This window comes from Lygodium microphyllum, chromosome 8, assembly GCF_053477565.2.
Source record: "Lygodium microphyllum isolate KBCC chromosome 8, Lygodium_microphyllum_v1.1.10, whole genome shotgun sequence".
Lineage (NCBI taxonomy): Eukaryota > Viridiplantae > Streptophyta > Polypodiopsida > Schizaeales > Lygodiaceae > Lygodium > Lygodium microphyllum.
The window spans coordinates 127501428-127526038 of NC_141142.1; the positions used below are offsets into that span (position 1 = coordinate 127501428).

Below are 24611 nucleotides of genomic sequence, written 5' to 3' on the forward strand. Positions count from 1 at the left end.
ACCACTCCTATGAAGGGAGGTGATCCCTTTATACGCGACCTTCGCTTCAAGAGTCCTTAGTGTAATATCCCGTGTGCCCCCGTGCCTTCCCCCATGCGAGCCCCCCCTTAATTTTTTTAAAACTAATTCAATTTTTTTTACTCTCCCTCTCTCTCCCCCTGCCAACTGCATGGCGGAGAGAGAGAGAGAGAGAGAGAGAGAGAGAGAGAGAGAGAGAGAGAGAGAGAGAGAGAGAGAGAGAGAGAGAGAGAGAGAGAGAGAGAGAGAGAGAGAGGAGTGAGAAAGGGGGGGCATGCAACCCCCCAGTGGAGGGTGGCGGCTGTGAACAGCCGTCTCCCCCCCATACCACCTCCCTCCCCCCCTCTTTAAAAGGGTAGTTCCCCCCCTCCCTCGTGGCCGGCATCATCACACCCCCCCTCCGTCTTCGACAGTAGCCCCTCCCTCGTCGTCCTAGACAGCGCCCCCTGTGGGACGTCGTCAGCAAGAGTAGCCCCCCCTCCTTTGTCATCAACAACACCCCCGCTCGTGATTTCAGCCCCCCCTCTCGTTGATCAAGAAATGCCACCCAAAAGAAGAGAGAGAAGAAGAAGAAGAAGAAGAAGAAGAAGAAGAAGAAGAAGAAGAAGAAGAAGAAGAGAGAAGAAGATGATGAAGAAGAGGAAGAGAGAGAGAGAGGAGAAGAAGAGAAAAAGAAGAAGAAGAAGAAGAAGAGGGAGAGAGAGAAGGAGAAGAAGAGAGGAAGAAGAAGAGGTAGAGAGAGAGAGGAGAAGAAGAGAAAAAGAAGAAGAAGAAGAAGAAGAGGGAGAGAGAGAAGGAGAAGAAGAGGGAGAGAGAGAGAGAGGAGAAGAAGAAGAAGAAGAAGAAGAAGAGGGAGAGAGAGAAGGAGAATAAGAGAAGAAGAAGAAGAGGGAGAGAGAGAGAGGAGAAGAAGAAGAAAAGAAGAAGAAGAAGAAGAAGAAGAAGAAGAAGAAGAAGAGAGAAGAAGAAGAAGAAGAAGAAGAAGAAGGAGAAGAGAGAGAGAGACAGAGAGAGAAGAGAGAGAAGAGAGAGAGAGAGAGGGAGAGAGGGAGAGAGAGAGAAAGAGAGAAGCTTCTGGAAGCTTCTTCTCCCCCTCCTTAAAGAGAGGTCACACACCCCTCTTGACATCTCCGAAAATACGCCCCTCCCCCTTCAATCTCTTCCTTTGCTCAAGGAGAGGTGGCAAGAATTTTGCATAGAAGAGTGTGGGAATTCTATCTCTCGTACACGCGTCTTCGAGTATGGCCCCGAAGCGTAGTTCCACAAAGATGACCGGAAACCCTACAAGCGTGGATGGAGGTTCGAAACAAGGTGGCACCGCAACTGCGAATGGATCATTAGGCATCAATACCATTGGAATCCAGGCATCACTCCAAACCCAGGTTGTTCTATTATTAAATCATAGGTTATAATTTTCACGGTGAAAAATCATATTCACATGCATCACATTAATTGCGTGATTGACAATTTCCTAGGTATGAACTTAGTTGTGATGTATGTAGTAAGATAATTTCTGTCCTAAGATGTCATCATAATAGGTGGAATTGATTAGAAATTGCATCATAGATTACCAAAAATTCTTGCATAAAGTGCATTGCTCCTTGCACAAGTTCTTGCTTAAAATGCATTTCAAAGGACATTGAAAGAAACAAAGTGCATGTCCGTATCACAAGAAGGATTCTAAGGTACATGTAATAATCTGTAGAAAAGGTTAAGTGCAGCTAGACTCATACAATAATCACATAAAGTTAGATCCTTCAAGAAGGTTATAGATCGTGTAAATAATCACATAGAGGATAATGTTAAGATTGCATGCATAGAAAGTACCTTCGCATGTGTGGCATAGAATATTGTATGGATTATATCAAAATTGTAAGCATTGAAATGAAGGCATGACATTATGTTGCGTGCATTAGAGTTGTTGGGAAAAATTCAACGTTGTTTGTAATTCACGAAATGGGACTGAGATCCATAAGTCCCATGTCAAAGTCCTTGGTGACTTTAAGAGGGATAGGTAAAAAGCTTAAGCGCCTATGAGCATTGTTAAGAGGGCTTAAGAAGATTACACTTAAGTCGGAGTAGGATTTGTTCTAAATAGAACCATCTTGATCAACCATGGTCAAGGGAATAGACAATCTCGATCAATTAAGATCAAAGATAAAGGTACATAGGTACTACAAGAGATCTAGGAAATAACCAGCAAGTTGACCAACCGAGGATGACGGGGTTGTCCATGATCTATCTTACAAGGAGACCTAAGGTAAGGATAATTAGGGTCGATAGGGTACAAACCCTAACCCAAAGAAAAAGGGGAAACAAGAAACCTAGCTCGCCAAGCCCCTAGAATCTCGCCAAGTCGCGAACAATCCAGGATCGAATGCTAGGAGCATTCGGAAAGAGGGAATCACACCGTAGCAGTTGGTCATACAAACGGCCTCTGAAATGATCGTGATTGTACACTTAGGAACATTGTTTGAACTTCTTTGCTCAAGGAACTAATTCAAGGAAAAACACTTAATGCTTTAGGTTAAAAGCCTAGAGGGAGAGGCAGGTTTAGTTACATCCGACTGTCTGCCTGGCCCTATCCAAGGGGGTTGTTAGCCGCGCCTGGTATATGGACCTAACCCGCCGCGAGAGGTCTCTCCGTGGGTGTTGCTTAGAGCAGGGGGATGCTTAGGTGCCAGGGAAGGCTTTGGCTGTAAATTCCTTGCCTTTGGATCCCACACAAGAGACCAACGTGACTCGAGATGGGATCTCGAGGCCCGTGTACTAGTCTACGGGCGGAACTTGGAGCAACAATCCTGTTGATTGCTGGGATAGCCTTCGGGCATGATACTTGATGTATTCTAGGACTATGATAAACAAAGATTAGATATTTGAAAAAGGAACTTGCTTGACAATTTTTTTGTGTTAGTGCCTAAGTTACGGGAAGGAACCTGTGTTTAAATTGATTAATTAAGGAAGTTGCTTTTGCATGTCAAACATAATGTGGTAGGTAATTAGATAACTAAGCAACCCGAGGAATGTGCGGTGGACGTGACTTGGGTCTGTCCTACGGAAGGGTGGTCCTGGTTAGCTGGGAAATTTTCTCAAAAGACATGATAACGAGACTATGAAGACCTAGCGTCAGTAGAATTAGAATCCCGATTTATGCTGTTTTAGGGGAATGGAATGGGACTATGTCTTATGGGCAGGGAAGTTGAGCTTCGCATCCCTCTCGTTTCCCATTCTCCATGAACCAAGTGCAGCATAAATCCGCTTCGACTCTGTTGTTCCTACGCAAAGTGGTTTATCCGAAGCTCGATGCTAGCTACTTCCTAGAGACTTTGCTGATAGGAAAGAAACCCTGACTTCAGGTCGGTCCCAAGTGGGAACGACTGGATACTTCGGCTCGGGGCAGACTTGGGAAGACCTAGATCGCAAACCCTGTAACATTCCTTGGGAGTGCCAAGCGGCGCTTTCTAGACTCTCTTCCTGATGGGCTGCTAAGACGTGTCCCACAAGTGGACGAGCGAACACGTTACATTTGGTATCAGAGCGAACCAACGAGATCTAAAGATTACAAGGGAACTTGATAGAGGAAAATAAAGGGAATAAGGGGATAAACAGGGGTAGGTGAGCATAATAGAGCTGTGTTTTCTGTTGAAAACATTTCTTTACTCACTTATGGATGCTGGGTTGCAGAGTCACGAAGAATGGAGTAAGTTCTTGGTGTTCCAAGTCATGTTCATGACTGCAATGCACGCTTTGAACTATCACCAGAGGCTTGGCATGATGGATATTTTGGATCGCATCTATAATCATTCGCCCCTGTATGCGGAGCGGAGATGGACATGAGATTCAGGAATATACTACATAGCAGCCCACCGACTCGCGTACCTTCAGACCAACTTGAATGGAATCAAGTGGATGGAGGATTTAAAGATCGTGAAGCTGTTCATCTTTGTCGAAGCTCGCGTAAATGCAACTTTGCACGTTAGCGGTCAACAAGTCAAGCAGAACAAGTATGTCTATGAAGAAGTGACCCAGGTGATCTCTGCTGAATTAAAGTGTTAGGGCGCTATGAGAAGAACAGGTATCAAAGGAAGGGATACCCCAAGCTTCCTATGACTTACCGTTTCCTGAAAATCCATGACCCCACTCCATATTATTATTCCGTCCCTGTAGCTAATTGTAACACAATCCTATTTTTCCCAAATTGATGTATCAATCAGCCTATCCTACTTATCCAAAATAAATGTACTCAAGGGGTTATGCCTCCATGAATAAATAAGACTTTTTACAATTGTCTATCTTGATCGTAAATGTTAGCTAAGGTGTTAAGTGATTAAATCACCGAGCTAAAAAGTTGTGCTAGTCATATTAACATAATATGGGAACGTGAGATAAGATGTTAACATAACGAATCTTATTGTTCAGACACAACCCCAAGTGCAGGTTCCAAATCCGACTCCTGCACTAAGTCCACCTGTGGTTCAAGAGAAGAAATTCCTTCTCAAACAAATTAAGCCACCCGAGTTGATGGCAAGGGAAGGACTGTTTAAGCTGATGCCGAGATCTAGATTGAGTTCATGGATGACTATTTTGAGGCAGTAGGAACTGCACCTGCTAACCAAGCCATGCTCGCCAAACTTAAGCTTATAGGCGAAGCGAGACTTTGGTGGAAACAGTGGTGCAGAGACCAAGCCATCTCGGAGGGGACAATCACTTGGGATAAGCTTAAGGAAGCTGTGCGAGGGAGGTATCTGCCACCTGCCTATCACACACAAAAGATGAATGAATTCTATGACTTGAAGCAGCTAGGATTATCCCTTGAAGCATATTATTCGAAGTTCGTTTCACTTCTAAAGTATGCACCCCCAATGGATATGACACAACAGGTGTCAAAATTCTATGTTGGGTTGAATCCACCCATAAACACTCGATTGGAATCAATGCGCCCAATGGACTTACAAGATGCACTCATTCGAGCTGCTCCAATAATATAGGAGGTGCAAACCAAACCAAGGAACAACAGGATTTGGCCTTACAAAGATTAGAATAAGGGTATGCCTATGGCTCAGAGTAAGAGATCGTAGGGTCAAAACGAGGGCCAAAGAAAGAAAGCTGGGGCCAATGCTGTCAACAACTTTGCTCCAATACAAAGCAATGATTGCAACCCACGTTGCTTCCATTGCAACGAGCCCAAACACTTCAAGAGGGAATGTCCCAAGCTTAGCAGAGGACATCGCCAAGGGCAATTCCAAGGTCAAAATAGAGCCGCTCATGGCCAAGGAACCACCGTTATGGCCAAAGGGAGAACCTCCAGTGTTTCTAACAAGGAGCTGGACAATGAAGAAGATCCATCCATGGATGTTGACATGGAGAGGGCAACGGTTCATGCCACTCTTCACAAGAAGGGTCCAAATCGTGAATTTTCGGTAATTCAAACTTCATCAGAATATCAAGGTAAAAGCTTCAAAACCTAGATTGACTGTGGCAGTACATACTCCTTCATCTCACCAATTTGTGCAAAGAGATTAGGGATAGCCACAATAGATGCACCTACTTTACTTGTGGAATTAGCAAATGGTCGTGAGGTCACTTGTACCAGGCAAACTGCTAAGGTGAGATTCCTACTGGGTGGGAAGCCAACTTCTGTGAGATTCAGGGTAATGAACCTAGGTGTCCATGAATGTTTACTTAGAATGGATTGGCTAATACCCAATGATGCCCACATCCACTGTGGGAAGGGCCAAGTTTCCTTCCGAAACTCTGAAGGGGAACTAGTCACGACTTAAGGTGAGGCTGGTAAGCCAAAAATACAGTTGGCAAAAGCAACACGGATAATAAAATGTGTTCAAAAGGGTCTACCTGTCTATCTGATTAAACTGAACAAGCTAGATCAGAATTAGGAATCCGGAGAAGAACCTTCATGGTTAAAGGAATATGCAGACGTATTTCCTGAAGATCTGACAGAACTCCCTCTCCAAAGGGAAGTTGACCACGAAATCAAACTTGTGCCAGGAGCTGCACCGATCTCGCAAAGAGGCCATATAAGATGTCCATCCTGGAAGCTATCGAACTGAAAGAGCAACTCAAGCAACTGTTAGATCAAGGCTACATCCGTCCTAGAAGTTCACCATGGGGAGCTCCAGTGTTGTTCCAAAAGAAGAAAGATGGAACGCTACGCCTATGCATTGACTATAGAGGGTTGAATCAGGCAACCATAAAAAATAAATACCCCATCCCAAGAATAGATGAATTACTTGACCGTCTTCAAGGAGCGAAGATCTTCTCAAAGATAGATCTTAGATCTGGATATTACCAGATAAGGATCAAGGAAGAAGATATCCCGAAGACTGCATTTAGTACGAGGTATGGACACTTTGAATTCCTAGTGATGTCATTTCGGTTGACGAATGCTCTTGCTACCTTCAACAGATTAATGCTGGATATCTTTAGGCCCTATCTTGATGACTTCGTACTCGTCTTCTTTGACAATACCCTAGTCCACTCGAAACATGAAAAAGATCATGAACCCCAGCTTTGCATTGTTCTTGAAGCAATGAGAGCACACAAGCTTTATGCCAAGAAGAAGAAGTGCACATTTTTCAAGCGACAGATTGAATATCTGGGATTCATTGTATCAGCAGAAGGAATTTTAGTAGATCCAGCTAAGGTCAGAGACGTTCTGGAATGGCCAACACCAACTTCTATCAAAGAAATATGAAGTTTTCTTGGGTTGACAAGGTGGTACATAATTTTCATCAAAGATTATGCTTTGATTGCAGCACCTTTGACTGATCTACCAAAGAAGCAAGAAGTAATTGCATGGTCACCTGTTGAACAGACCAGCTTTGACAAACTAAAGCAAAGCTTAGTATTAGCACCCATCCTGAAACTTCTTGATCTTAGTAAGGAGTTTGAAGTGGTAACTGATGCTAGCGCACTTGCTTTAGGATGTGTACTTATGCAAGAAGGTCACCTCCGTAGCATATTCTTCAAGAAAATTGAAGAGCTATGAAAGGAATTATGCTACCCATGACTTGGAGCTATTGGCTGTCATCCATGCTCTCAAACTTTGGAGACATTACTTGCTAGGTAACAAATTTTCCTTAGTAACGGACCACAAGAGTCTTAAATGGATCGTCACTCAGAATGAGCTCAATATGAGGCAACGTCAATGGATCGAAGTGCTGGAAGAATACGATTTTGAAATCAAATATAGGCCTGGAAAAGGGAATGTGGTTGCCAATGCACTTAGTCGAAAGGCATTTCTAAATTCTCTTATTTTACAAGATCCATCAACGGTAAGGTCTCTAGCCACAAAGGTATCAATGCCAAACAACCTGATCCTTGAGCTAGCAAAAGAAGGGGCATATCATGACCCCGTCTATCAGAAAATGCTAAGGGAGATCCCCATCAAGGATCAAGACCCGAAGCTAAAGATGAAGTATCAAGAATTCTCCATCAGTAGTGGGCTTGTCTACTTTGGGACAAGATTATGTATCCCTGCAAGCCAAACTCTCAAGCAGAAGATACTGTGGGAAGCCCATAACTCCCCTTTCTTAGGATATCCTGGTTATGCCAAGACCCTTAATGCGGTAAAAAAGAGCTATTATTGGGAAAGACTCAGGGGAGACGTACTCAAATATGTCACGTAATGTTTGTTTTGTCAACGCATTAAGACAAAACATGTTAAAATGCCTAGGAAATTGCAACCACTGGACATTCCACAAATGAAATGGGAGTTCATTAGTATGGAATTCATTGTTGGCTTACCCCAAGTTCAGGGAGGATATAACTCTATTATGGTTGTAGTAGATATGCTCACCAAGGTCGCACATCTCATCCCTGTCAAGACGAACTATAAAGCTTTAGACATCGCAAGATTATTCATCAAGGAAATATTCAAACTTCATGGGTTACCCAGAAGAATCATTAGTGATCATGACTCTCTCTTCACATCACACTTCTGGAGGGCTATCTTTGAGGTTATTAGAACTCAACTCTGTTTCAGTACAGCTTACCATCCCCAAACTGATGGTCAAACAGAATGAGTCAATCAAGTCATTGAAGATATGCTCAAGGCATACTGCTGCGCGAACCCAAAAAGTGGATTCAATATTTACCACTGGTTGAGTTTGCCTACAATGCTTCTTACCAATAGAGTATTCAGATGACCCCCTTCCAAGCATTGTATGGGCATGATTGTCGCACCCCTTTGAACTTCTTGGATCCAACTTTGAGGGTAGAAGCTTCTAGACAGATGCTGGAAGACATGGATGATCAAATCAAATCAATAATACAAGACATTCAAGCTGCCAAGGATAGACAGAAGGCTTACGCTGACTTGAAATGGCAAGATAGATCCTTCGTTGAAGGTGATATGGCCTTCATCCGTGTACACCCTAAAAAGAGTTCACTGTCCTTGGGAAAGTACAAGAAGCTAAGTCCGAGGTATTATGGACCTTATAAGATTACCAAGTGCCTAGGGCCTAATGCTTACAAACTACGGCTGCCCGCAACTCTAAAGATTCATAATGTATTCCATGTTAGCCTATTGAAAAAGTATCTACCTAATCTGAATCATGTACTTGATGATCAGCAAATTGTAATGCCTAGCTAACGAGTCCTTGAGCTATGGCCCGATAGAATCCTAGATGTTAGGGAGAGGCATTTGAGATCAAGGACCTTGAGAGAATATCTCATCCAGTGGAAGGATTATCTAGAAGAGGATGCCACCTGGATGGACAAAAATACTCTCACCAACAATACCCCCAGGTCTTCTCGAGATGAGGACATCTCGATTCCTCTAAGGGGAGAGGATGTAATATCCCTCGTATCCTCGTGCCTTCCCCCATGCGAAACCCCTCTTAATTTTTAAAAAAAAATTAATTCAAAATTTTTTACTCTCCCTCTCCCTCTCCCTCCCCCTACCGACTGCATGGCAGGGAGAGAGAGAGAGAGAGAGAGAGAGAGAGAGAGAGAGAGAGAGAGAGAGAGAGAGAGAGAGAGAGAGAGAGAGAGAGAGAGAGAGAGAGAGAGAGAGAGAGAGAGAGAGAGAGAGAGAGAGAGAGAGAGAGAGAGAGAGAGAGAGAGAGAGAGAGAGAGAGAGAGAGAGAAAGAAAGAAAGTTATATTAACGTCTTCTAAAGACCAAAACTGGCCTATGAGACAAACTGTGATACAACTGATGAGGTCCAGCTATCCAAAATAAAAGTGCTGAATGAAAAGCAAAAAACTGAAAACTGAAAATACGATGCTGTGAGTGTGATAACTGTCATGTATGTGTATGCACACGTATGTAGCTCTGGTACTCCAGATAATGGCTACAAAAGGGGAACAAATGTCGGCTGTGATAGGGGAACAATTGTCGGCTGTGATAAAGTGGTGCGATGTGTATATGTAACAGATGCAGGGAGATATACTATCCTGGGATGTAGTAGCAATTGTCGAAGTCGCTAATAGCAAGTGATCCCTCCTGGATGCAGGATGTGGTACATCGGCAGTGGAGAAAGAGCAAACTGGAAATCTGAGATCCAATGTGTCGAGTGTCGTCGGATCGCAGTCTGCTGGCTTTCGATGTAGATCAAGAATCCTCCGGATCTCCTATCGGTGTGGCTGTGGGGTCTGAAACCCACGGATCCTCGTGCGGCGTCAGGTACGCTGGTCCTCAGCCTGCTGTAGTGTGAGCCCGGAGGTCTGGCTGGAGGCTGGTACATTAGCTTTCACTCTGTCTGTCTCAAAGAACTGTGTAATAGTCGTCTGGGTGGGCCCCTCTCTGACTGGGATCCACTGTGTGCTCTGCTCTCTGATGTGCCATGCCTCTCCCAGAAAATGGCCAAATGATTTCTGATCCATATCAGTCATACATCCCTGAAGTGAGCTGCTCAATGTGTATCTAGATCTCAACTCTGAGTATGCCGGGCATCTGAGAACAAAATGCTCCTCACTCTCCACCTCTGATCTGCAAAGGGGGCATATCCTCTCCTCCCGTGGGATGCCACTGGCTCTGCCACTCTCAATCATAAGCTGAGGGAAGAGAGAGAGAGAGAGAGAGAGAGAGAGAGAGAGAGAGAGAGAGAGAGAGAGAGAGAGAGTAAGGAGTGAGAAAGGGGGGGCATGCAGCCCCCCAGGTGGAGGGTGGCGGCTGTGAACAGCCGTCTCCCCCCATACCACCTCCCTCCCCCCTTTAAAAGGGCAGTTCCCCCCTCCCTCATGGCGGGCATCATCACGCCCCCCTCCGTCTTCGATAGCAACCCCTCCCCCATCATCCTGGACAGCGCCCCCCCTTGTGGATGCCGTCGGCAGGAGCACCCCCCCTCGTGATTTCAGCGCCCCCCTCCCCCCCCAGTGATCAGGAAAGGCCGCCCAGAAGAAGAGAGAGAGAGAGAGAAAGAGAGAAGAGGGAGAGAGAGAAGAAGAAGGAGAAGAAGGAGAAGAAGAAGAAGAAGAAGAAGAAGAGGGAGAGAGAGAGAGGAGAAGAAGAGAAAAAGAAGAAGAAGAAGAAGAAGAAGAAGAAGAGGGAGAGAAGGAGAAGAAGAGAAGAAGAAGAAGAGGAAGAGAGAGAGAGGAGAAGAAGAGAAGAAGAAGAAGAAGGAGAGAGAGAAGAAGAAGAAGAAGAAGAAGAAGAAGAAGAAGAAGAGGGAGAGAAAGAAGAAGAAGAAGAAGAAGAAGAAGAAGAAGAAGAAGAAGAAGAAGGAGAAAAGAGAGAGAGAGAGAGAGAGAGAGAGAGAGAGCGAGAAGCTTCTGGAAGCTTCTTCTCCCCCTCCCTTAAAGAGAGGTCACACACCCCTCTTAACATCTCCTGAAATACGCCCCTTCCCCTTCAATCTCTTCCTCCACTCAAGGAGAGGCAGCAAGAATTTTGCATAGGAGAGTGTGGGAATTCTATCTCTCGTACACGCATCTTCGAGTATGGCCCCGAAGCGAAGTTCCACAAAGATGGCCGGAATCCCTGCAAGCGTGGATGGAGGTTCGAAACAAGGTGGCACCGCAACCGCGAACGGATCATCAGGCATCAATACCACTGGAATCCAAGCATCACTCTAAACCCAGGTTGTTCTATTATTAAATCATAGATTATAATTATCACGGTGAAAAATCATATTCACATGCATCACATTAATTGCGTGATTGACAATTTCCTAGGTATGAACTTAGTTGTGATGTATGTAACAAGCAAGATAATTTCGGTCGTAAGATGTCATCATAATAGGTGGAATTGACTAGAAATTGCATCGTAAATTACCAAAAATTCTTGCATAAAGTGCATTGCTCCTTGCACAAGTTCTTGCTTACAATGCATTTCAAAGGACATTGAAAGAAACAAAGTGCATGTCCGTATCGCAAGAAGGATTCTAAGGTACATGTAATAATCTGCAGAAAAGGTTAAGTGCAGCTAGACTCATACAATAATCACATAAAGTTAGATCCTTCAAGAAGGTTATAGATCATGTAAATAATCACATAGAGGATAATGTTAAGATTGCATGCATAGAAAGTACCTTCGTATGTGTGGCATAAAATATCGTATGGATTATATAAAAATTGTAAGCATTGAAATGAAGGCATGGATTACGTTGAGTGCATTAGAGTTGTTGGGAAAAATTCAATGTTGTTTGTAATTCACCAAATGGGACTGAGATCCATAAGTCCCATGTCAAAGTCCTTGGTGACTTCAAGAGGGATAGGTAAAAGCTTAAGCACCTATGAGCATTGTTAAGAGGGCTTAAGAAGATTACACTTAAGTCGGAGTAGGATTTGTTCTAAACAGAACCATCTTGACCAACCATGGTCAAGGGAATAGACAATCTCGATCAATTAAGATCAAGGATAAAGGTACATAGGTACTACAAGGGATCTAGGAAATAACCAGCAAGTTGACCAACCGAGGACAACGGGGTTGTCCATGATCTATCTTACAAGGAGACCTAAGGTAAGGATAATTAGGGTCGTTAAGGTACAAACCCTAACCCAAAGGAAAAGGGGAAACAAGCAACCTAGCTTGCCAAGCCCTTGGAATCTCGCCAAGTCGCGAAGAATCCAGGATCGAATGCTAGGAGCATTCGAGAAGAAGGAATCACACCGAAGCAGTTGGTTGTACAAACGGCCTTCAAAATGATCGTGATTGTACACTTAGGAACATTGTTTGAACTTCTTTGCTCAATGAACTAATTCAAGGCAAAACACTTAATGCTTCAGGTTAAAAGCCTAGAGGGAGAGGCAGGTTCAGCTACCTCCGACTGTCTGTCTGGCCCTATCCAAGGAGGTTGTTAGCCGCGCTAGGTATATGGACCTAACCCGTCGTGAGAGGTCTCTTCGTGGGTGCTGCTTGGAGCGGGAGGACGCTTGGGTGCCAAGGGAGGCTTTGGCTGTAAATTCCTTGCCTTTGGATCCCGCACAAGAGGCTGACGTGACTTGAGATGGGATCTCGAGGCCCGTGTACTAGTCTACGGACGGAACTTGGAGTAGCAATCCTGTTGATTGCTGGGATAGCCTTCGGGCATGATACTTGATGTATTCCGGGACTATGATAAATAAAGATCAGATATTTGAAAAAGAAACTTGCTTGACATTGTTTTTGTGTTAGTGCCTAAGTTACATGAAGGAACCTGTGTTTAAATTGATTAATTAAGGAAGCTGCTTTTGCATGTCAAACATAATGTGGTAGGTAATTAGATAACTAAGCAACTCGAGGAATGTGCGATGGACGTGACTTGGGTCCGTCCTAAGGAAGGGTGGTCCCGGTTAGCTGGGAACTTTTCTCAAAATACGTGATAACAAGACTATGAAGACCTAGCATTAGTAGAATTAGAATCCCGATTTATGCTGTTTTAAGGGAACATAATTGGACTATGCCTTATGGGTAGGGAGGTTGAGCTTCGCATCCCTCTCATTTCCCATTCTCCATGAACCAAGTGCAGCATAAATCCACTTCGACTCCGTTGTTCCCACGCAAAGTGGTTCATTCGGAGCTCGACACTAGCTACTTTCTAGAGACTTTGCTGATAGGAAAGAAACCCTGACTTCAAGTTGGTCCTAAAGTGGGAACGGCCGGATACTTCCGCTCGGGGCAGACTCGGGAAGACCTAGATTGCAAACCCTGTAACATTCCTTGCGAGCCAAGCGGTGCTTTCTAGACTCTCTTCCCGATGGGCTGCTAAGACGTGTCCCACAAGTGGACGAGTGGACACGTTACACTTATGGTATGGGATGATGGTGGGTTACATGAATAGTTGTTCTCTCTCTACAAGTACAGTAGCATTGTATTAAGATTCTATACTATCATATCTTGATCTACACAAGAAATGTTTACTCCTCTTCAGGCACAATACCCAATGACCCCTATCCCATCACTTATTCACAAGTATTGCATTAGTTAGCAAAGCATTATTCCAACCCTTCTTCTTTCAAAACCCTTGTATCTAGTATCAATTTTCCTCCCTAAACACCCCCCCCCCCCCCTTGAACATCACCTTTTTCTTTTATTATATCTTATCTCATTATGTCATTACCATACACAAAGAACTTTTGTTTAACTCTTTTTTATATATGCATAGTGTTACACAAATTGGTAAATATACATGTATATAAATATATACATAAGTATGTTCATATGGAAATTGTAAGATCTACGAATATCCTCAAATCAAAGTCTCCTCCCCTTACCTTTAATCTAGGAAAAAATGTTTTTTGCTCTCAACTAACCCTATCACACTAACGATATCTATCCCCTACTCTACAAACCCTAATCACTCCAACCCTATAAAACCATCCTTAGTGTGAAGCTCCCCCTACGAGGAAACCTTAACCCTACTCTCTTTAAGTTAGTGCGTTTCTCATAGTCCCTCCCTCTTTCCTCCCCTTTCGATCGACTTCATAGCCTCATCACGAGGCCCACTCCCATGGATGGTACGCTAGCTGCCGTCCTCTACATATCCTGGAATGATAGCTAAAGGGATGTTACTTCTGCTTCGCCGCCATGGCTAGCATGGCACACACTCTGCTGTGCGCAACCTACCACGATGGCTGCCAAAGGGTTTTACTCCTCTTCAAATGACGCACGACTGACTCTGGCTTACTTTCCAATTATCAATCTCTCTCATCCGTTGTTATTTGCAGGGTTACACAACACTCGTCGCAGCAGGACTTGTTTGAGCAAATTGCTCCTGACATTAAACTATGATAGGTATGATCTGCAATACGTTGGCCTATTCATTCCGCCTTATGAATACCAGTCTATTGTATCAAAATGATGGTTTATTCCCCCCACCATCTAGTTGCCATTCCTTCTGCCTCCCTTCGTTATCATCTGCATTTGTTGTTTTCCTTTCCTCACCTCCAATGATGGGCACACGATTCCTTCATGCACTGGGTATATACTCACTGCCATCATGCCATTTTTAGCTCCAATCCTTCACAAAAATGGTTAACTGATCGTTCTACTAGCTTCGGATATGTTTGATATTTGATGCAGCTGTGTTTATGGCTGGCTGAATGACAGGCCCCTAGCTTCTGTGTTCCCATCCTCCCTTCTAGCTGTTGAAGCTGGATCAATTCCATGTATATAGTATTATTATGTTTCTAAAAAATTCCAAGTCTCAATTTATCTCTATTTTGAAAAATGATATGCATGATCTTCAATGCATCTTTGTATGGCTAGCCCATATTGTTTGTTATCTCACCCTTCCCTTGGAGGAAACTATACGATATTGAAGCAAAAATTGGTACCATAGTGCCTTTCCAGCATTCTAAACTCCTATATTAATATGGGCCCTAGTTTATGGTGTCATCTCATTGTAGTGTCTATTTATCAACTATTTTCTACCTCAGTAATGTTGTTTGATATTTCTTGAATAGTATTGAAATACTTCACAGGTCTTAAAGACATGGGCTTGTGCTGTCCTTAACCATCTATAATCTGTCTTTATCAATTTTTGTAAAACTGTTAAAAAGCTTTATCATATGGGTTTGCTCTTCATCATTTGGCACTTGTATTTGGCCCCATTGGCCCCATTAATTGTGCTGTTGTGTTTTCAATCTTAATGGTTTATCTCTGGTTGTTATATAGGCTTGGGGGTATAAGTTGAACCAATGCTTTGGTGGTTACATAATTCTCTACCAAGTATAAATACTGCGGGCTTTGCTAGTCTATATATGGTTGAAAACTCTTCTAATTCTAGGAATTTTTATGGGGCAATGAAAGACAATGTTACACAGCCACTCTCTATGGCTATACCATGAGTCCCTATAGTTTAATATGAATTTGTCTTGTTAATCAGCCATCCCTTAGGCAATGATGGTTCTTGGTGGGACGGTATACCCTATTGGTATACCAAAGCCCAAAAAGGTAATTGTTTTTTTCAATAAGTTTTCCTTCCTCCCCTTATCCAGTTGATTATTATCTTAGAATATTTGCTTGAAATTCATCACTTAAACTAAATCTGCCATGGACACTTTTTCCTCCTAACTTGTAATGCTAAATTTTTTTTAACCCCTTACCTAGGTACTTGGTTGCTACAATTGATTCCTACTATCACTCAAGTATGACATAACCCCATATTGCATTTCACACACACACACACACACACACACACACACACTCTCTCTCTCTCTCTCTCTCTCTCTCTCTCTCTCTCTCTCTTACTTATAAATTCTTTCTTGCATATCAATTTAACATTCCCTTTTGCATAATGTTCATGTGCGTGTGCGTGTTAATGCTCTTATAGTTTCTTTCTTTTATCCCTTAGGTTTTCTTCTTCTTTTACTCGTCCTTTTACCCATTGCATGTATACTACTTGCCTCTTTCTTTCCAAAATTTGAGAACATCCTCTTCAACTCTGCTAAACATTCACCCCATGATTATATGGTAACCCTATCATAGTTTACTAATCATTCCTTCAATGTTTAATATACCCCTTACTTAGAAAGCCATTCCCTCTTATTGATGGCCTATAAATACATACTTTTCATGGCCTTTAGCATTCCAACCCATCAACTGTTATCTATTTTGCATATATGCATCAAGGACGGGACTTCCCTTTATTTGGCCTTCATTGCTTCATGGACATGAACAATGTAAAACTTGGTTCTTTGGTGGAGAAATTAGGCATGGCAACTCAGTATTGCAATTGACATTTGCAATGCAGGTTAGATTAGCTAGTTCTTACTAACAATCTTGTGTTCGATTTTGCAGGTAGCAGGCAATGCCCCTCCCTCTTGAGCATCTTTGTCTTGTTCATGTTTTGGTTGCTTGTTGTTATGAAGTGCCTCTTTTATATGCCTTGGCTATGATAATATTGTGAATGAGTATATTGGTTATTATTTCAATTGCTTGTATCGATTCTATAATTTGGGCTCTTTTTTCATGCTTAGTTTTATAACTAACACACACACACATACTCACACACATGTATCTATGTATATACATGTGTGTGTGTGTGTGTAGATGCATGCGCACGTATGCGCGCGCGCACACACACACACACACACACACATGCATATGATTTCTTATGATTATAATACCAAGTAACACCTCCAATGAATTTTACGAGGAAGAGGAGCTTTTAGAGAGTCTCGAAAGTGATCTATTGGTTAGCATATAAGCAGATAATCATAAGGTTATGGGCTCAACTTTGCTTGGTCACATCACTTGGTTAGATAAATATGTTCACATGGTGTGTTCGTGAAAGTCTGGGATCTTTTCCACTCTAAGAATTAATTGCTCCTATTTGGTATGATCACTAATAAGGAGGAGGATCCTAGTGTAATCAAGCTTTCTTGTTCATTTAGCTTACGAACTTTCCTATTTGTGCATAGGAAAAAAGTTGGTGCTCCTTATAATGGTGTAAATGTGTGTATTTCATCTCAAAAATAAAAAGGGTCATTTTTCTTGTGCGATCAAATGGCACTATTCAATGTTGTCAGGGGTTGGAAAGGTCTAGCTCTAAATTCGCTTGGAATCAAGGAAAATAAAAGATAAATGGAAGAAAGAAATGCTAGAATAAGAGCTTTTGAATATATTATTAAATAGAAAAAATTGAAGCATCCAACATGCTACTATGTTATTTTTTTGCACAACTACAATAATTCTTTCAAGTTGAAAACATTACATTTAAGATGATGGCTAAGGCAAATTCTATCTGAGATAGCTAAGTTCTTCTTTAATAGCCAAAAAGAAATTAAAATAGCAAGTACAAAGGAAAACGTTTAGTCTTCACTTAATCAGTAGGTAAAGATATCTTCAGATCTGACCCAAAAATAACCTCTTTAGATAGGTCTTTCTAGGCTAAAGGTATATGTAAAGAGGTAGAACTACTTGTCTTTTACTTTAGCCTTGTTAGTCACAATAGTAAATCACTTGTTTATCTATCCAAGCTTGCAACAATGGCTCGTATCTCTTTTTATAATTATTTACAATAGTTAAGGCTTGCTTTTTACTGATACTTTTCATGCTTTTTGCCTTTCAAACTCTTGTTATTTATCTCTTTTGTATTTATTTTTTTTGTGCATGGTTCGATCATAACTTTCACATATGAACTCAAAATAGAATCATTAGGTTACTCAAATCGAAGCGAATAGACTTGATCAATGATAAGCGAACATGGTAGAATTACAAAATCTCTTTAGAATAATTGAAAATACCATTTTATTGTAAACGTGACTTTTTGAGATTTTTTTGCTTGGAAGGCTTGTGTAACTCAAAATAAGTCTTAGCACACTAGTAATAGACCAATAATTTAACTTTGGTCATTTACACATTTGACATATAAACTAGTATTTTATATTGTGTCATTCACTACCTTACTCTTTCTTGAGATGGCAAGCTCAGTAAGTGCAGGCATTGATGATGGATTACATGATGAGATAGGTCCCTATATTTATACTTAGCACTTTAGTGATCATCATGATCTTCACGTGGCCATTGACTTATTACTTATTATATTTGGTTAGTGATACTTATTTACAATTTACATAGTTATAACACCAATTAAATATGTACTATTTAACTTAGTAGGACACTTTCTTTCCTATTGTATCTTATCTATACTTTGTGCATATTGTATTATGACATGAAGAACATGTTTTGGTCTCTCTCTCTCTCTCTCTCTCTCTCTCTCTTTGTGTTTTTGAGTGAGCTTTTTCTTGTATATAATGTGTGTTCGGTTAAAAAGCTCAAGCAAGTCTCCCCACCATGCAATTCATAACATGGTATTAAAGCAGCCCATTGAGAGAAGTTAGTTTTGAAGGCTAAAGTGATGGAGAAGGAGCAATGATTCAGGCAAGCAAGCAATCCGTAAGATGCTCTTTCATTCTCTTTCTCTTCCTCTTAATAGCGCATGTGGAGGTATTAGAAGTAGGATAGAGAAAAAATCTTAGATTAGATTTGATGAATAAGAAAAATAACGTGTATTTTGTAAATGAACTCTTTAGGGCATTCCCACTATGTTTTTGCCATTTGAGACCATTTCGATCTCCATTTTAGCTCCACCATGTTGTGAAAAACAATTTTAAGACATACTATAATTTCAAGTATGTCGACCATTCTACTATAATTTCAAGTATGTCTACCATTCTTTAATGCACATGGTACAGTTTTAAAATTTGTACGTTTTCATGTGTTTGTCAAAAAATAGACACAAGGTTTATTTGCAAATATGTTGTAGATTGTATATATTATTTAACACTCAAAGAAAAAGACTACCTAATTTGTTATTATACTCAGTTTTGTTATAATGACAGAGCAATGGAAATCCTATCACAAGAAGCTAGACAATAACATTTATCCATCATGGAAGTTGTGTGAAGAACTTCTTTATTAGAAAAAGCCTCTACGAGTTTATTTTAGGTGAATAAAAGGAATCATAACTAAGTAATCTTGCGAGTGCGGTGAAATTAAATATATGGAAATAATGGAATGCAAGAGACAATAATGTAATATATTGGTTGTCTAAAATCATTAATATCATTTTGTTGTTATATATAAAAAATACAGAAATTGCACATTCAACTTGGACAAGCTTCGATAATATGTTTTTAGTAAATACAAAGGTATGGAAGATTCAACTCAAGCAAGAGTTGAATATCTTGAAGAAAGGAACGATATCTATAAATCGATATGTTTTGAAAGTGAGAAGCATTGCACATGTCTTAGCAACTATTGATACAATGCCCAATGATGATAATTTGGTTTTATCTACTTTGGGTAGTCTTAGTAATGGGAAGTTCTAGAAATCTTTTGTTATTTTTATGTATGTACAAAAGCCGTTTTTAGATTTTGATGGATCCTCTTCACGGGGTTGTGGTATGGATCATACTAGTGGCAACTAGCAAAATAAATTAAATCAACAGTTTGGTGACATATATATTTTGGGAGGTCGTAATAATTCTAGAGGCAGGGAAAGCTCTAAAGGAAGAGGTGGATGATAGGACAGAGGTTCTAGAAATTCTACTATCATTTGCTATTATTATGGAAAAATATGTCATATTGTATCCCATTGTTTTGATAAGAAACATAACATTCGTAGTGTCAGGTTTTCACAAGAAAATTTTGTATAGTCTTCTTAAGATGATAGAATGATGATACAAGTGAGCATTTTTTTACCATACAGTATATGATAAATATTGTTACAAGAAAGGGGGACATTTGATGATATATCATATGTTAATTCAGGTGCATCCAATCATATAACTAGCCATACTGAATTGTTTGGAGAGATGCAAGATTTACAAGGTTTAGATTATGTAGAGATGGGTGATGATTCATGACATATTGAAAAAGTTTCTTTGTCTTTACATGATGGTTAAACAAAGTGTTTATCAGATGATGCTTTACATGTTGTCAAGAATCGCGTGGTGGGGGGACTTGCTTGAGCTGTTGTGCCAAACACACATTGTATTGTTGAGATATTTCCAATCACACCTACTTCAATCCCTTTGTGAGGAGTAGTGAGGGCTCATGACCAAAATCCCATATGCACAGTAGGAGAAAGTACCACCACTCAAATCTTATAAAGCATTGTACTTGCACTCTTTTTCTAAGGCAATGATAGTACTCTTTTCTTTTTAGTAAAGTGTCATGTCACTATCAATACACAAGATTGTGTTTATGAGTCCAAGTCTCAATCTTGGAACCTAATTCACTTGTGTAACAATTTGTCCTAGTTAGGGTCAATGCCTTCGTGAGTTTCTTTTTCCTCTTTCAACCTCCATAGCTTCCGTATCTGCCCCATGCTCTAGATCCCGCGTATTTCACATGGTATCACAACTTAATTGAGCATGGCTCAACTCTCTCTTCACCACTCTCAGCTCCTTTCCATCCCTGCTCAGCTCAATTTGAGTATTGGACCCTATCTCTAACTTCATTTGCATTCCTACCTTCAATGAAGCTTCCATGGTAGCCATAGCCAGCAACACCTTGTCAGCTTGAAGCTTTCATATCTCTCTCCACAGGTCAAATCTCTTTGAAATTTCTTTTGGACAAGTGTTTCTCTACTTCCAAAGCTCTTCCTTGGCACCTCAATCATTGATATTGGGCAACTATAGCTTCAGCATTGCCTCTTTTCAAAGTTGCTGCCATAACTGTGTATGTGGACAACACCTACCTATCTCTGTTGGAGCAGCTATATCTCATCAACCACGCATATCTCTTCAAGATTTCTTCTTGAAAGTTGTTCTTCAGGTCAAGGCGCAACTTCTTGGCACAAAAATCAAGGAGATTGATGCACACCATGCCCAATATTTGCATTTTTCCAAATCTGGGCACAGTTTTGACAGCGACCACTTTAAAGGCTTAGATATCTCAACTCGGGTAAAATGAGTACAAACCCTCTTAGGGGGAGTTAGAACCATTAGTGAGGGTCCTCCATCTCAAAGGGTTTGAGCAGAGTCAACCTGTGGAGCATGTGAGAGCTCATTTACTAGTCGCTGGTCTCTGTTTTGACAGGACAACCATAGCCACTTACCTTCAAGCTCATTTTTCCTTCATTTTCTCTCCCCTGCCACTTAAACCAAGCCAAGGCCACTCTAATCTGAAGTTTTCAGTAAGTATTCAAACATCAAATCAGCAAGGAGGGAAGGCTATGAAGAGTTTTTGAAGATCATCAAGTCAAACTCAAGCAACAAACATCAAATTTCAAACTAGTATCTTTTGATACTTCACTACCATTGCTTGTGTCTTTTGACACATACAAAGATCAACTCATTGCTGGTCTCTCAAGTCGAACATGGGCAAAGATTCTCCAACTGTCCGTTTCAAAGGAATCGGGTTTCATACTTGGCAGACCTGCATCAAACTAATCCTGATGAAGAAGGGCCTCTGGGCCATTACCACTGGAAAAGAAAAGAAGCCATGTAAAGTGGATCTTGCTATCACTTGGCAAAAGAACGATGATAAGGCTCAGACCATTATCAAATTGGAGCTAGACAATAGCTATATCTACCATGTGGATAACTGTGAGACCTCACAGGATACATGGAAGAGACTTGACACCTTGTTCGATGCACAGTCTAAATCATCAAAGTATGGTCTCCTGATTGAGTTTTTCAAGCTTGAAATGAAGTCAAGCACATCACTTGCCACACATCTAAATTACATGGAAGGACTTCTAACCCAACTTGCAAGAATCAACATTAAAATGGAAGAAGATGTTTGCATTGGTGTTCTACTTAAGAGTTTGCCTCCTGAATATAATAACGTATCAACAACTTTAGTCAACATGCCAAATCCTAAACTTGTTGATATCTAGGCATCACTGTTAGAGGAGGAAAAGAAGCTAAAAACTAAGGAAGAACTAAGTACCTCTAGAGATGAGCATGCATTATATGTTGGTAACAGGTACAAAGGCAAGAAGGATCAGCTCTTCTGTGACTTCTGCAAAAAGACTCGACACATAGAGAAGTTTTGCCACGCCAGAAAGAGGTCCGGCCAAAAGGCCTGTCTAGTTGCAGTCAAAGAATAAGAAGAAAATGGAGCAAATGAAGAAGAAGAAGGAGAAGAAGACCACTTTAGTTTTTTATTTCCTAGCCCTAATGCCTCAAACATAAACTTGTAAACTCCTCAGTTATCCTTGTACTACAGCCTTTGTATACATTGTGAGGTCCCTGCTACAGCCTCTGGATGTCCATCATGTTTGTGGTACCCACACTTAGCCTTTTCTGTGACAACCTCTGGTGTTTTTGCCATGTTTATGGTATGCCCACACTTTGCAGGTGTTGCTTTCACTAAAGCCTCTACACACTTTGTACTTTTGGTTGTGATTGAGAAGGGGTGTTGAGATATTTGCAATCACACCTACTTCAATTCCTTTGTGAGGAGCAGTGAGAGCTCAGGACTAGAATCCCATATGCACAGTAGGAGAAAGCACCACCACTCAAATCCTATAAAGCATTGTACTTGCACTCTTTTTTTAAGGCAATGATAGTACTCTTTTCTTTCTAGTAAAGTGTCATGTCACTGTCAATACACAAGATTGTGTTTATGAGTCCAAGTCTCAATCTTGGAACCTAATTCACTTGTGTAACAATTTGTCTTAGTCAGGGTCAATGTATTCATGAGTTTCTTTTTCCTCTTTCAACCTCCATAGCTTCCGCATCTGCCATGCTCTAGATCTCGCGTATTGCACATGTATACACAAGAGGAAGCTCACAAGAAGAGAGATGGAGGCCAAAACATATTCTTGCTGATTTCTTCTTCTTCTTTCACACACTATATAATGTACACAAAGTATCGATAAGATATAACATAAAGGAAAGTAGCCTACTAAGTCAAACAATGCATAACAGACTACACTAATCAACTATCACTATATCTTTGCTAGCTATAGGTAGGTGTAACAAACTAAATATAATAAGTGATATGTCAGTGGCCATGTGATTATCATAATGACCACCAACGTGCTAAGTGTAGACATGTGGACCCATCTAGCAACGCGGTCCATCATCAATGTCCGCACGTGTTGAGCTTGCCATCTCAACACTCCCCCTCAAGCTCAACTCTATCTCTGTAACGCCAAGTAAGCTTGGAAACTTTTGAAGCTTCTCTGCATCCAATATCTTTGTGAAAATGTCAGCTATCTGATCATGTGTGCTGATATATACAAAGTTAATCTCCCCTACAAGTACCTTCTTTCTCACAAAGTGGTAGTGCACCTCAATGTGTTTTGTCCTAGCATGGAACATTGGATTCCTAGCTAGTTGTATGCTACTCATGTTGTTACAATGAATGACAACTAGACCATCTCCCTGCACATCCAAATCACCTAATAGCTTTTATAGCCATACCACCTCACATGTTGCCATAGCAACACCTCTATACTCAGCCTCCGTACTCGATAAAGCAATTGTAGGTTGCTTTTTTTTGCTCCATGTAACTGTTGCACTACCAAGGGAAACATGAATCCACTAGTAGATCTTCTATTTGACATGCTAGTAGCCCAATCTGCATTTGTGTATCCAAAGACCTATACATCCTTATTTATCTCATTAAAAAATTCATAATGTAAAGTGGACTTCACATATCTCAATATACGTCTAATTGCATCTAAATGAGGCTTTCTAGGCATCCGCATAAACTGATTGACAAGGCCAACATCATAGCTCAAGTCTGACCTTGTGATAGTCATGTAAATCAAACTCCCTACTATCCTCCTGATCATAGTAAGGTCTTCTATCTCATCCCCAATGTCGGCACTCAACTTCACATTTTGCTCCAATGGTACTGAAAGAGGCTTATATACTGTCATACCATACTTAGATAACATATCCAAGCCATATTGCCTTTGGGATAGCCATATACCATCATCACATCTAATCACCTCAATACCAACAAAGTATCTCAGCACACCCAAATCCTTCATCTCAAACTTCTTCTTTAAGAAGTCCTTAACTTCAGCAATCCCATTGTCACTGCCACATGTAATAATCAAGTCATCTATATAAATGACTATAATGACCAAACCTGCATCTCCCCTTCTCACATAAAGTGAGGGATCAGCATCAGAAGTACAAAATCCAATATTGACAAGATACTCTCAAATCTTGTCAGACCATGCTCTAGGCACTTGCTTTAGCCCATAGAGCGCCTTCTTTAACCTGCACGCATATGTGGGATACTCTAAATCCTCATAACCTATTGGTTGCTCCATATACACTTCTTTTTGTAATTCACCATGCGAGAAGGAATTCTTAGCATCAATTTTCTGCAAATTCCAACCTTTGGCTACTACCAAGGCAATCACACATCTAACAGTGGCCATCCTAGCAACTGGACTGAATGTCTCTTCATAATCTATGCCATATGTTTAAGCATAGCCTTATGCCTACTAATGGAACCATCTGCATTATGCTTGACTTTGTAAATCCACTTACAGCCAATAGCTTTCTTACCCTTAGACAAGGGTATCAAATCCCAAGTCTTATCGGCTTCTAATGTAGCCATCTCCTTATCCATTGATGCATCCCAATGAGCATGACCAACAATATCCTCAAAACAAGTGGGCTTAGTATTCTCAACTAGTTTCACCATATAAGCATAATGGTGAGATGCATATCAAAAATAAATCTTTTAACAAGGTATTTGACCTTGCCAGACCTGCGTACCACTGGATC

The 24611-nt window shown here is 41.0% G+C and overlaps 1 protein-coding gene and 1 long non-coding RNA gene across 2 annotated transcripts; both read left to right on the top strand.

Moving 5' to 3' along the window:
- Nucleotides 1-810: 810 nt before the first annotated feature.
- On the top strand, nucleotides 811-10813 carry LOC148032838 (uncharacterized; the record flags this gene model as incomplete). The annotated part of the gene is made up of 2 exons (XM_087683967.1): nucleotides 811-864; nucleotides 10685-10813. Coding segments are annotated over 2 exons (183 nt in total), but the record flags the coding sequence as incomplete, so codon positions are not given.
- A 2999-nt stretch (nucleotides 10814-13812) lies between these two features.
- Nucleotides 13813-14630, top strand: LOC148032839 (uncharacterized). The gene is made up of 2 exons (XR_015691768.1): nucleotides 13813-14043; nucleotides 14127-14630. It is a non-coding gene; the product is annotated as an uncharacterized LOC148032839 (long non-coding RNA).
- The last annotated feature ends 9981 nt before the right edge of the window (nucleotides 14631-24611 follow it).